This window comes from Cydia amplana, chromosome 5, assembly GCF_948474715.1.
Source record: "Cydia amplana chromosome 5, ilCydAmpl1.1, whole genome shotgun sequence".
In the NCBI taxonomy this organism is placed as follows: domain Eukaryota; kingdom Metazoa; phylum Arthropoda; class Insecta; order Lepidoptera; family Tortricidae; genus Cydia; species Cydia amplana.
The window spans coordinates 18,287,133-18,301,692 of NC_086073.1; the positions used below are offsets into that span (position 1 = coordinate 18,287,133).

The window sequence follows — 14,560 nt, forward strand, 5'->3', positions numbered from 1 at the left end:
TAAAGAAACACACGTCAAACACTGTTGCAATAACGAAGAACATAAACATAAACCTTCTTTTTGGACCCAATTAAAACCTTTATATACTTGGTCAACCAAATCTTGTCAGTAAAAAAAGGCGCGAAATTAAAATTTTCTATAGGACGATATCCTTTCGCGCCTACATTTTTCAAATTTGCCGCCTTTTTCTACTGACAAGATTTGGTTGACCCATACCTACATTATTAATAGCAGTAGTAGTAGTACCAGTAGTAAGTACCTACAAGTATGATTTGCTTTAACTTTGAATGACGGGCGTGGCTATGAAGATGCCAGCATAAACCATTAAATTCTAAAACAAAATATGTATAGAGTCGGACCAAAAAAAGTCTGCAGCGGATTTGATAGCCCACGCAGTGCAAGTGTCCTTTATACGTCATAATTTCATAGAAGTTTGACGTTTAAAATAACACTTGCACTGCGTGGGCTATCAAATCCGCTGCAGACTTTTTTTGGTCCGACTCTAGGGACTCGCAATAGGAGTGCTGACGCGGGGTGTCACGCGGTTTGGTCACGACCTGTCACGACGCGGATACAATAATAATCAAATTTATGCCTAACCTCCTCTTTGCGTCAACTTTGAAGGACAGACGGGTAGTTTTTGATGCCACTAAAAAAACCCTAAAAAACCACCCAAACTTAAAACATTAGTTTGCATTAGCTTCGGTGAAGTGGCAGATATTTTGACTATGTTGTAGACGCCATCGCCATCAAAAGAAACACATTTTGCATCAGCTTTGTTCTTCGAAGGACTTGAAGTGTTGATTCTGATATTTCTGATCTGACGTCAGACGGACCTGTCACACCGTAGGCGCGACCATAGCTTAGTAATCTGTATATTTCAAGTCCAACATCAACAGTTTTACTAAGTTGACTATGTTGTAAACGTCACTGTCATCAAAAGTCATGAAACACAATCTGCCATCAGCTTTGGTTGGTGAACGAAGGATGTAAATGTCCTGTAGTGTTGACGTCACGCGAGCCAGTCACACTGCGGGCACAAAACAATAGTGAAGTCGGGTTAAAAAAGCATAATGTACATGACATTATGCTTTTTTAACCCGACTTCACTCCATCTACAAGGGACGTTAATAGAGGAGTCGAGTCTCAAGTTGTTGAAAGCCACGAGAAAAATCATTAACCTTGAAAAAACAACTCAATAAGTATGATTCAGTTTCCGAAGGACGTAGGGATGCTCGCTGACGTCAGACAGGCCTATCACACCGCGGGCACGGCCATAACTAAGTATTTAATCGTAAGTTTGAACCATACTAAATATACATACAAACTTACTATCAACATCAACAGTGGCAGCTATGTTGTAGACGCCATCGCCATCAACAATCATGAAACTATAAAACAAAACACAATGTGCATCAGCTTCGTTTTTCGAAGGACGTAGGGGTGTTGATTCTGACGTCAGACGGGCCTGTCACACCGCGGGCACGGCCGCGCCACGCCCGCGCCGCGTGCGCGCACGTCACAGTTCAAAAACGCTTTCACGCGAGCGGGCGATGCTATCACCTAGTGTTTGTAGTCAAGAGGATGCATGTTCAATAGGTATGATGGTTTTGAAAATTTTGTTATGTTGCTAACGTATGAAAATGTGGTGTCATAGTTCAAAAACTCTTTCACGCGAGCGAATGATGCTATCACCTAGTGCCGGAGAGTTTATAGTCAAGTTACGGGTACGATTGGTATGAAATAGTTTTGAAAGTGTCAACCTAAGTATACCTATGGCGTTAATAGCTAACTTATGATAATAATAGCCTCAACCGAATATAGAACCTCTTCCTTCTGGGTAAAGAAGTCGGTTAAAAATGTGTTCACAGTAGTTCACAGTTTTGCGAGTAAATAGGTAGGGTCTGTACTACGGTTTGTAGACAGGTAATTGTCATGAAAAAACTTATGAAATTGTGATTTTTTATTGGATGGGGATGAAATTTGGCTGGTTTGAAGAGCTTCTCATTAAGTTCGGGATAAATACGAAATCACAACTTGTGTTGAGGATGGTAAGATCGTATGACCTCTAAAAGTTGTCACTCTTGTGGACAATAATTAACAACTTGTGTGTAAGTTAGGATAATACAGATTACACACAGTATAATAAAAAAAGAGTAGTTACTTTTTTATAAAAAAGTCTATTCTTAACTTTTGAACACAGGGTTCAATTAGAAAATTATCCCTTACCTTAGGGAAACCATACGCGAGATGTAAACCAATTGCTGTTGTTTATCCCACAAATATATCCAATAGCTAAACCAGTGATATAATGTTTCATTTAGTAGTAATCTTTATAAGCGCTTAACCTTCTCTCAAACACCTTAACCTTTTAAATAAATTAACCTTTACTGCCTTTTTTAACCTTTTGTTTAATTTACGTTTAAGGCTTTAAATGCCGTTTGGTTCGGGGGTAGCAAGAAGATTGCCTATTTCAAATTCATAAACACTTCGATTTCTGAGGGGATACCGCGAAAACCGAAATTCGCAAATTGAGGGGATCTTTCTTTTACTCCAATGAAGTCGTAATTAGAGTGACAGAGAAAAATGCCCCAGGTCCCTGGTCACTTTCTCGTAATAAAATATTTCCTAGATGTGTAAATATGCGTGACTAGAGACTAGAGGTCAAATTTAAAGTGGTTGGTGAATAAATTTGTAATTGCTATAATTTGTGCATCGGGGTTTTTTCTCATGTAACATTTGCTCTCTTTACGTCAGATGACATTGCTAGCAAGTATAGCCTTTTAAAGTACCTGGAAATTTTAATACCTTGTCGTTTTACCGAATGTATAAATTGAGGCTGCTGAGGTATTGTAGTGCGATATAGTACTAAATATGTTAAATATTATCCGCAACTTCTAAATGTATGTACTTACATACTTGGAATCTGTGCTTATAAGGCAATTTTTTTTGGTTAGGTAACTTGGTATGTCCTGATTTTATTACCTACTTGAAATTACATAATACTTGTTCAAACCAATGGTAGGTACGTCACATTATTAAAATAATTGATATGTAGAGTCATGTAAGTAATTACATACCGTTTACTGTTTTGGTTGTATTTGATCTGGTTTTCGCTACCCACAGGTTACAGGTTAGATGGAAAATATAGCACCCTTACGCGATAAGACCGTCTGGTTTGTTCCTGCTCTTTTAAAGAGGTACTTAATAAAGAGTAAATTCATTATTAAACACCTAGTAAGCCTTATTTCATGTGGTTCAAAGAAAATAAGTAACACGCTAATTCAGCATGTCTCCTAACAGCAAAGGTATCTTTGCAAAGTGTTTTAAAGAAACCTTATTGTTTTAACATTAGAGTTGTAGCATTATGCCTTGCTTAGTTACTTTTGCTGTCGTCGACAATATATCACAGAGATAAGCGACTTGCGTTATCAACGCGAGGCCTGGCGTAGGAGCCGGCCTCAGTCCTGCCTCGGCGGCCCGCAGTACTTGCCTCCTTTAGTAGGTACTTCAAGTGCTGACTCTAAAGGATTTAGTACTTCAGGAACTAAATCCTTAAGAGCCAGCCTTACACAATAGGGTTTTTGACCGACGAATCTTAAGCTTTCTTAGCTAACCTGCCGCCGCGACGCCGGTCAAAAACTCCAATGTGGTCATCAGGATTACAGTGTTTGGATATGCAGTGTTGTGAATTGTGGAGTGATTAGTGAGAAATGAAGTGAAGAAAACAAAGTTTTATGTAAAACAATCTTTCTTTTAATTATAGTCTTGAAGCTTTTCAGCTAACATACATGAACTTAAAGCTAGGAACTACTTAAGTAGTCAGGACAGTCTTAAAGAAGGACTACAACTAGGTAACGATCATGAGATCTGAATCACAGTAATATTGTTGCAGTATTAGTGCGTCGGCATCGCCAGGGTCGGCGTGGGGAGGAGTCGCAGCACCGGCGCTGGCGGCGCCCGTTCCTTGGCGTGGCGTTTGACGTGCTTCGCCAAGTGGTCTGAACGCATGAAGCGACGGTTGCACACTCGACAGACGAACTTCTTTTCACCCGTGTGCGTGCGTTTATGTCTCGAGAGTTCATCTGAGCGGGAGAAGCGGCGCTCGCACCCGGGCCAGGCGCATTTAAAAGGTCTTTCCCCCGTATGTGTTCGGGCGTGGGCTTTCAGATGGGAGGATTTGAAGTAGTTCTTCCCGCAGCCTTCGTAAGAACACTCGTAGAGACGTCTTCGCGCGGCGGGTGCTGGAGCGACGAGCCACAGAGCTGTTGTAGGGAGTAGCGCGCCGGGGACGATTACGGCAGAGGTCGGGCGAGGCGCAAGAGGCACCCAGCCAGGGGTAGAGGCGGTTGGCGTTGCCGGGACTCGAGGCTCTTCAGCCCTCGGTTGTTTAGGGCTCTCAGTAGGGGTAGGTACGCGCTCGACCGGCGGAGAAGGCGGCGCGGGCTGACTTTGCTGGCTCGCGATGTATTTCGCGTAAGAATAACTGTGTCCGCGGTTCATTTTGAATTTTAGGGTTTTTAATATGTTGATGTCTTGCGGCGGCGGGGGGAGGGGCTCGGGACTGCAGGTCCCGTCCTTGTGGGCACGCATTATCACTGAGGGTCGGTTGCACTCGGGCGGAGGGGTCAGCAGTAGGCGGGCGAGTTCGCAGCGGGAGCGCTTGCTGAACTCATCTTCCCCCTCGGAGTCCGATGGCTGAGGAGTCACCAGGCCTCCCAGGCCCGGAGACTCCCGGGCGCGTTTCACCGCAGCCTTCTTCAAAGGCAGCTCGACCTGTAGGACAAAGACAGACACATAAGTGAACGGTTGGCTATATCACGCGCGCTCGACGTGATCGCGCCGTGGCCGCACACTTTCGATTGCACAAACGGCACAACGAATTATTTTCGTAATAATTTCTGACACAGATTTTAGACAGACTTTTATTATTTTTTTATTTTGGGGGAAAAAAAGTTTTGTATATTTTTCAAAACATCGCGAAACTCACTTTGTTTTCCATTAAAGGAGGCGTAGACGGTGGCGAGAGAGGGCCACAAACTTCAATAAAGGTAGACATGGCGTTCAGTTTATTATCATCCAAAGAGTTGAAACTTTCTTTTTTAATTCACAAAACTTGAATTTCCGTAGCGCGCTGCACAGTTTGGGAGCCGTGCGTTCAAGTCGACGAGCGGCGTACGAATAAACCGCTTCGCGAGTAGCGGGTGGCCGAGGTGCGGTGTAGCGGGAGGCGGGTGGCAGTGGCTTGGCGAGTGTGGACCAATCAGGGGCGGGTGATCACGCAGCGGCTGCGTGGTGGCGCGTGCTGTTCACGTGAACGTCGAGTGACGAGCGTGACGTCACCGGCGCGCCCCCGGTGACGTAGCGGGCAAGGTCGCATGCACTAGAGCGCTCCATGACGGCTGCAGCGGACCACTATTTTGACAGTCAACGACCTTTAACGCATCCTTTCTATTGTTTAATAGGATTGTAGTAGTTCTACGCGGAATTGGAAATGAGTTGTTGCTGTTATTGATGCGCTACTCAAGTACATATTACGAGTAGGTGTGTCGGAAAGTTCTGGGTAAATGTTTGAGCGTCGGAAAGGTTGCAGGTGATTAGTCATTACTATGGAAACAAAGTCCAAATCTAATATGTAATCATTTATATCGTTGTTTTGTTTCTAGTGATCGTTATCGTTACAGTTCTGGAATGTTACCTACGTCATTCGTGGTCAAGGATGGCGCTACAGAGGGCCTACCGCGAATCACGTTCGACGTGTTGCCTCTCTGTCGCACTTGTGAATTCGTACGTAAGTGTGACAGGGAGGCAACACGTCGAACGTGGTTCGCGGTAGGCCCTCAGGTTAACATAGAGTTAAAAAGTTAACTTTATTTTAAAGTGCACCACACAAGCTATGAAAAATAGTTGTGATGTTGCCTATTGCGTTATATTTTTGTTTATGTATTGAACAGTAGCGAAAATAATACTATAACCTCTATGGAATGCACCGAACCTTCACACTCTACATAAAGCGACGCATAATCGACGTTAAACTCATTTAAAAATGAACTTTAACATCACAACACAAAGTTTAAAATTGGGTGTCGTTTCCGAAGATTCACTTTTAGTAGTGCGTTTCATTGCGACAGACCGTTACATCATTGGGCCAATTAAAAAAGAACAATTCCAAAAACTAGTTCATAGCAATTTGAACTTTAACTGCTCCGCTCAAAGCTTAAATCAAATCGGATTTTAAAATGACTTAATTCTTTTTTAATCCAAAGCATTTTATTGGTGAAAGTTCGTAATGTTTGAACTTAAAGGTATTATTACTTGTGTTGTGAATATTGGCCGAAAAATTAGGTTAGTTGTTCTTATTTTGTAGCTTAATTTTGAACTGTTATGCGTAGAATATAAAGTTGGTTTTTAGTTGTAACTGTTTGAGGTATAATTTTGCGGAAACAATTTGTTTTTGTTTGGTACTCGAGTTCCTGAATATTGAATAACAATTATTATGAGGTATTTGTACAGTGATAGTACCTATATACGGTTGCCACATTAAATGTTAGCACAAAATTTATTTGTGCCTTATGTAACATTTTACAGAATCAGAATCAGAATAGCTTCATATAAAAGCGCCTCCAAGCGGCGAACTCCAAGATATTCACAAGAGACGATACGTACTAGATCCATTCTAGATACGTTATAGTTTAGATTTCAACTAGTTCTCTTTTGCAGCTCAATTCGGGCAACCAATGTCACTTTTACGTTAAAATATCGTATGAAGGAACGATTTCCATTAGATATCTATTAGATGGGACTTGGATGAGTATCTCCAGAATCGCGTAAATGTCAAATTCGACAGACTAGATCTTAAAAATATAGTTGTTGTATCTTGGTGATGTCTAATAGATGTCTAGTTCAAAATCTGAATCGGGCTCTCTATGACTTAACTGCGGGCAGCGAAGGATTTTCCATAAGTATCGTATGAATAAAACATCTAGGTCATAATTTCCTCCCAGTACCTACTGAATTTTTTACATAATCGTATGGATACTTTATAATATTTCCAAAGGAATTCAGGAAACAGTTTCATAGCAGAAGACTACTAGCGCCATCTATTATTGTTTTCTATAACTAACTGTGAGAACTTTTCAATTTTAATACAATAGTTTTGTGAATACTCTACTTTTGTTTACAAGCTAGTGCTCAATAATATTTATATAAGTACCTAGAGGAGAGTATGTAAATCAGAAATATTGATAACTTTGCTTTTCCGCGATGATGAATGCTGAAACAAGCCTATGCGGAAATAGCGGTAGCGGTAGAAAGTTATATTAGGTATACATTTTATAAAAAACAACAACAAACAGAGTTAAAGATTCTAAGTTTGGTCAAAGATTCTATCTAATAAATATTATTGAATTGAAAAGTAGAAATATAATTGTGATTTCAACGCCACATCACACATGACTACTAACGCCATCTATCCTCAGTTTTCCGAAACTAGTCGGTTATTCGACTCATTCGTGTCTTCATTTTAAAAGTAAGTAGTTTTTAATTAAGTTTGTAGTCAATTTAAATAACTTCTCAGTCTTCATAGCTATTCATACTAGTTTAGATTAGTGGGTAAGTAAAGTAGTTAAAATTCAAACAATTGCATTGCATCTTTTATACATTTCTTTTTGTCAACATAAACTATGTTTCTCTTACCCTAATTAATTTTTAAGGAAAACAAGGCAGGTCTTTCTCACTGGAGTAGTTTTTTTGTGGAGGTAGGTACCCATTAGAAGCGATAATAAAATTCTACTTACCAATGATTCGTAAAAACATTCAAAACAAAATTGTTTCTGAACAAGATAAGTTCCTGAATCTAATCTAGCTGTGTGTAACGCAACTTTCGGATGCGTTCGGAAGACCATGTCGCAAGAATGTTTACATTTTGAACCTTATTCCACCGTCATAAAGTCAAAATATGCATGTGTGCCGTCGACCGAAAAAGATGACGCTGAATGACACATGCAAGCGTCATAGTGACCAACGTTTGGAAAGGTACCTATATGTCATCGTTGACGTGACTTTTTGACATTGAATGACGATGTTGGCCACAGACATACAATTCCCGCTCGCGCTTGACAGACAGCTTAAGTGTGCGAAAGGGAAGCCATCACGTATATGAACATCCCATGAGTGCGAAAAAGTCAGACTACCAATGAGAAAACGTAACCACTTTTGACTTTGACGACGGCCGCGGACGGCCAAGAGCGTATCACGGTAATTTTCAAATTGAAAAATATACACGGATTAGGACGAAAAGTATTAAATAAAGTAATTCAGTGAAGATGGTGTCTTGTAGTGTGCCGGATTTCAGTGTTACAGTGCCAAATAATCCAAGCAAATACTCATTTCAGACGATTTATGATATTCAGAGCGAAATTTTCATAACGATATTTTGTCAAATTAACATCGTAAAAAGTGTAAGAAGCCGGTTTATAAAGTTCATTATAAGTTTTTCTTCCTTTGTGTGCTAATATTTTATCATATTAGTCTATAATTTAAAATATTTTGTGTAAAAACATATCCTGTTACTTTACGCTAGGGCTTGACAACATGTTCATATGACAGTATCGATAACTTGTCGGTATATTAATATGTTCACGTGCGTTGAACATACGACTACATCAGCAGCAGAGCAAATTGGGACAACAAAACCGCCGACTACGGAAACGCACACTAACGCAACTTTTAATTGTATAGAATCACTCATATGCAGAATTCTTGTATAAATAGAATAATTATTGTAAATAAACTCTCTTTTCTCATTTGGACTCCGTGTTTACTTCATCGACCAGGTTACTTTCCGTCACTGTGGCATAAGACACCTTCACGCCTTAATTAGTTGCATGAGTCTGTGTAACTAGCAGTGACTATCCAAAAACCCATTTACCCATATCCTTCCAACCTTCCGTCTGTACCCGTAGGTCGCAAAGGTGCAGACATCCCTGTTTATTATATTTATTTATATGTAAACTGAATCTATGGTAGGGCTAGGGAATTAGGGTTGTTTAGGGTTGACTAGGGCAGTAGGAGTTAGGCATAATAGGTTTACAGCTCTCCCATAGATAAAGTTAGTTGAATCCCTTCCGGATTTAACAAATAGCTATGTAATTATTTCTTCACAAGACATCATTAAGATATTAGCTTTTATAACCGACTTCAAATAATAACGGTTGTTATACCTTTTTGAAGGTGCTCATGTTTAGCGGTAAATTTAAACTTCACTTTCCAACACAGTAAGAGTTACATTAAGATAAGTCTGCAACGATTTTGATAGCACACGCAGTGCAAGTGTTATTTATACGTCATAATGTCGTAGAATTTTAACGTTTAAAATAACACATTTGAAAAAGTAGTCGATAAAGCAATCAAACATCGACAGATTATTAATATGTTGTAACATGACATCACTATTTTTGATCTCACATAGACAATTTACGCACACACTTGCATTTCATTTTTGGTCGCACTTTTGAAGATTGACAGTTGTTCTAGTCATATTAATTCTATGATGTTGGCATAGGCAGTGGTGGAGTCGTACCAAGCTAATTCTGCATGGCAAAGTGTGGCAACGTCATCAACTCATTAATGCTTATATGAATGATATTTGTAATGACACCTCCTCACTTTGTTCTATTCAAATCAATGCAAATTTTTAGCTTAGACATACTCAATCGGTTTACGATTGCTCCTTGCTTTATGACTATAAAGGATCGGGCTGTGATTAAAATAAACTACCTAAGTAATTGAAGTTAAATACATTATACTAACACAAATTCAAATACAATACAGTCACATATTTCTGCACCGAACAAATTTTAATCTTTCAAGAACTTTAAAGAGTAGGAAGTTTGACTCCTTCAACATGAAATTATACGTTTCTACTGAATTCACACAAACTTCATATAATTTCATATAGTTAATCATTCATAAAATATTACTGACGAATCTTTTTTTATGATAGGTATAGGAGGCAAACGAGCAGACAAATCGCATGATGGTAAGCAATCGCCGTCGTCCATGGACACCTATGCAAGTCCTGCAACACCAGAAGCTTTACGTGTACAAGTAGATTATTGTTAGGCCTAGGGAGGGCATGCTAAATGTCTCCAAAATATAGGGGGTATTCCCATTTGTCCCCACGTGACCGCCGCCAGGGTGGGACAGATGGGAATGCTTCATATATGAATGAACCTATTCCCCTCTGTGTCCGGCGTGGACAAATGGGAATAGGTACACCAAAATTAAATATGGTTGAAGTACCTACCTGGGTATATTTGAAAACTTTATAATAGGGAGTATTACTGCAATGTTTTGCCGCCAGAGTGCAGCACTAGCGCCTTTAGTAAACCATAGAGTAACTTATACATACTGTACCTTAAACTGTTTTTTGACAAGTTTTCACAGACAATCAAATTTAATATGACATTGATACATCAAGGCGGTTTATTTACAAAGGGCCTAGGTACCGGGAAACGCGAAATCGAAACTTGGCTAACTGCCTCTTTATCGCTCGAATATGCAAGTGCAAGAGTGATAGAGAGGATAGATAACAAAATTTCGAGTCTCTCGTTTGCGGTAGACCCTTAGATTGTGACTTATTGTGGGAGTGGCGTCCACTACGCACAGTTTCGCGTAATATTCCCTATTTAATCAGTTCAAATGACTAAGCGGACAGGCGGACAGTTATTTATAAGAAGACTTCAAAGACTTGTGTCCTACAAAGTTTCGCTTGGAACGGGCGTTGACATTGACTCACTCACGCGCAGCAATACTACTTTATGCTAACTGTACAAAACGACGTAAGCGCCGCTTAGTTTCTATACAAAAAAGGCGTTTTATAATGAGAACAGCAATCAATTTGCAGACGGATGCACGTAGGCTATTTATAGTGGCGCTCAGAGACAGGTAAATAACAGACTGTAGATTTCGAAATAATGTAATCAGTCAAAAATCAACAACAAACAAAATCTCTTATTTCTGGACGAAATGGTTGTAGATGTAAAGCTTCGATTGAAAATAAAGGGCAAGATAATAAATTTAAATAATAGTACACAATTGTATATTTTTGTACGTGGTACAGAGTCCAAGTTAACTCTGAACCTGCTTTGCAGTGACGAAGTGTGTGTGCGTAGGGTGATTAGATACTTTTGGTGCGTTGTATCATCCGTTTCTATTGATGTTGACTGAAGTAGTTTCTGAAATGTAAGATAATAAGAACTCATCAATGTGCTGCCACTGCCTATAACTATAACGATTATTAACAAAACTTTATACAAGCAGCCTTTAAAATTTATTGGTCTCTAGTTTCTCCACGAAATTTGCATGATCATGAAGTTTAGTTATTTTAGACTTTATTACGAGGAGTTAAGGTCGAGTACGGGTATTTAAGTGTTAACTACTAAGGTTGTCTTAGTCTTAAAGACGTGTGGTGTGACTAACCTCGAATGGATGTGGTAGGCCGGGCCTAGGTCCGAGTCTGAGGGCCTACCGCGAACAACGTTCGACGTGTTGCCTCTCTGTCGCACTTGTAAGTACGTACTTACGTATTTGAGTATGACATAGGTAACGAGTCGAACGTGGTTCGCGGTAGACCCTCTGGTTAAGTGGTCATTGCAAAAAAAATGCGATTACGAGAAATGTTTGTACCTAACAGTTATGTAGGTTTAACTTGTTATTGAAGGTTTACATTTAATTAAAAATTACCCATTAACCTATTTCCATGCAGAGACCAGATTAAAAAAAATGCAAAAATAAAGCAATTGCTACTCTACTGCATAGTCCTGAAAATTCTGTATGAGAATACAAAACAAAAACATAATGTACGAGTATACTTGTATGGATAGGCCTTACAATATAGATTGTGCCCTGTAAATGATTTCTAAAGAAAATTTAAATTAATTAGGTTTTGTAACCTACCAAGAACAATATTTTTTTAAGAATGCCATTTATTTTCACATAAGAAAATTAACAGTTTCAAGTTTTCCTAGATATATCTACACCAGCGGTCGGCAACCCGCGGCCCGTGAACCTGTCACTTGCGGCCCGCGAGCCTCCCTGGCTATTTTTTTGTATGTAATATTGACAAACGACATCTCTGATAAAGCGGTAAGTCATAAATATTAACAAAGTACGGCCTGATTCAACTTCGTTACTACTACTCGTGGCCCTTGGCTGCTAAAAGGTTGCCGACCGCTGATCTACACCATTTAATAGTTTAATTAGCTCCGCTTGCGCAGAGCCGCAAAAAATTGAGTTAGACTCATTTGAGTGTTCCCCTCCACGGAAATCTTTAGTAAAAGGCGAAAGATTTATTCGTTTTGAAGGGAAACCAGAGTGACGATACAAAGCTGAGCGCCGGACCCAACCAAACCGAGAAAAATCTTAACAGCGCGAACTAACTTCGCCGAGCGCTACGTGTTGGCGCCATCTATGGAAGTAGAGAGGAACTAATGATAACACTTTTTTTGATGACAACAAAACATTAAAAAAATACACCTAGTTTCACCACATTTTAAGAGGCTTAAATGATGTCGAATTTGTCGAACTATAAGATGCATTACCATTGATAGTGAGCGAAAACTATTAAACATAAAAAAAATGTTAATTAGATATCATAAATCCGAAAGTCTGTGGTTAATTAAAAAATAAAATATTACATAGTTTTAGGTTACTTTACTCGTACTTAATGAACTATTTAAAAACTTAAAAATGTGTCCTTTATTGTCACTAACTAGACAATGCGAGAACACAATGTGTTTTATAAATACACTTTATCAAGTTTTCATTACAAGCTTGTAACAGAGCAGACTAGTTCGTTGACCGAGATTTTTATTTTCAAATTATAATTAAGCTCCGCTTGCGCAGGAGCCGTAAAAAATTGAGTTAGACTCATTTGAGTGTTCCCCTCCACGGAAATCTTTAGTAAAAGGCGAAAGATTTATTCGTTTTGAAGGGAAACCAGAGTAAAGATACATAGCTGAGCACCGGACCCAACCAAACCGGGAAAAATCTTAACAGCGCGAACTAACTTCGCGGAGCGCTACGTGATGGCGCCATCTATGGGCGTACGGCGGCATTTTACATAGAATTTAAAAAATAATAATTATCATGATAATCTGTTTAAACAATTAAATGCAAAGAGTAACAAATAAAAAAAACTTGTTATGTATGTTACTGCTAGTCATGCTCGTGTCACTTGCGCTATAAATTACTAGTTAAAAAACTTACATACATATATGTACATCGCCACAAACTAGATAGACACTAGACTCACATTTTGTATGAAAATATGAGAGCACTGTGTTCTACAAATTGTCTTAGTAATTAACGATTACTTGACCACGATTCAATGTTTTTAAATTATAATTAGCTCCGCTTGCGCAGAGCCGCAAAAAATTGAGTTAGACTCATTTGAGTGTTCCCCTCCACGGAAATCTTTAGTAAAAGGCGAAAGATTTATTCGTTTTGAAGGGAAACCAGAGTAACATTACAATAGTAAGCAGCTGAGCCAACCAAACCGGGAAAAATCTTAACAGCGTGTTCTATCTTCACGAAGCACTATGTGATGGCGCCATCTATGGAGCACGAGTAGGTAATGAGAACTAATAATACAGAGTACATTGTTGAGTCTACATATATTTTGTACTAGTGAATCGTTTTCTATCCTATTAAATTAAAAAAACTCAAAATGTAGTAAAATTCATTTTTACATTGCAACTTTGTAATGGAAAAAAAATATTTTTTTTATAAAAGAAAATATTACATTTTAATGTATCCTTTACCAATATTACCTAATTATTCATACACAATTTTAATGATTTTTTTCTACTCCAGCACTTAAATGTGTCAATTAAATGACTGACAGTGATATCTAAAGCAATGTCATTTGAATGATTTGTCTATAGGCTCATAAGATGACTGCTTGCAACTGCTTTATTTTTTTTAAAGATACAAGTTCCGATCATCTTGATTGAAAGAGGTATGTTTTCATTTACAATAATAACTCTTTTTTTTTTTAAATAATAACTCAATTTTTTTTAAATAATAACTCTTTTTTTTTAATAATAACTCTTTTTTTTAATAATAACTCTTTTTTTTTTAATAATAACTCTTTTTTTTAATAATAACTCTTTTTTTTTTTTTTTTTTTGCTGCAGCTGTCATAGAAAAAGTAATGTATGCAACAGCTCATAATTGGTTCTTAAAATTCTCGGGTCTTTTTTTACAAAACTCGACTACGTCTCGTTTTGTAACTTCGACCCTTGAATTTTAAGAACCCTTATTATATCACTGTTGCATAAACTACTATTAAAGTAACGTGCAGTTAAATAAAATGAAGTACTAAACACATACTTGTAAATACTAAATCACAAAAATTTCGTCTAACTAACGCCACCTCTTGCTAAGTGTCCGTAGCTCGCTGTGGTGCTGGCGCTAAAGGCGATGCCGGGCGTTCCAAGCGTGCGACAACGGCGCTTCAGTATCTTAGTAAGTAGTTCGATTATTTTTATACAGATGGC

The 14,560-nt window shown here is 38.6% G+C and overlaps 1 protein-coding gene and 3 non-coding genes across 4 annotated transcripts; all 4 read right to left on the reverse strand.

The window, feature by feature from the left end:
- Positions 1-3,742: 3,742 nt before the first annotated feature.
- LOC134648144 (Krueppel-like factor 10) lies at positions 3,743-5,199 on the reverse strand. The gene is made up of 2 exons (XM_063502622.1): positions 4,991-5,199; positions 3,743-4,776 (listed from the first exon to the last, which is right to left on the reverse strand). Exons 1-2 carry the CDS (start codon positions 5,057-5,059, stop codon positions 3,898-3,900), a joined length of 948 nt encoding a protein of 315 aa, XP_063358692.1. The 5' UTR covers positions 5,060-5,199; the 3' UTR covers positions 3,743-3,897.
- Positions 5,200-12,263: 7,064 nt separating this feature from the next.
- LOC134648557 (U5 spliceosomal RNA) lies at positions 12,264-12,379 on the reverse strand. The gene has a single exon (XR_010096908.1). It is a non-coding gene; the product is annotated as a U5 spliceosomal RNA (small nuclear RNA).
- Positions 12,380-12,890: 511 nt separating this feature from the next.
- Positions 12,891-13,008, reverse strand: LOC134648558 (U5 spliceosomal RNA). Its single transcript, XR_010096909.1, has one exon. It is a non-coding gene; the product is annotated as a U5 spliceosomal RNA (small nuclear RNA).
- Positions 13,009-13,410: 402 nt separating this feature from the next.
- On the reverse strand, positions 13,411-13,526 carry LOC134648555 (U5 spliceosomal RNA). Its single transcript, XR_010096907.1, has one exon. It is a non-coding gene; the product is annotated as a U5 spliceosomal RNA (small nuclear RNA).
- Between the last annotated feature and the right edge of the window lie 1,034 nt (positions 13,527-14,560).

Bases quoted from the DNA above. Each gene is read 5' to 3' on its own strand.
- LOC134648144 (XM_063502622.1), bottom strand. From the start codon at position 5,059: ATGTCTACCTTTATTGAAGTTTGTGGCCCTCTCTCGCCACCGTCTACG. The intron at 4,777-4,990 runs GTGAGTTTCGCG...TTTGTCCTACAG, and splicing joins CTCCTTTAATGGAAAACAAA to GTCGAGCTGCCTTTGAAGAA.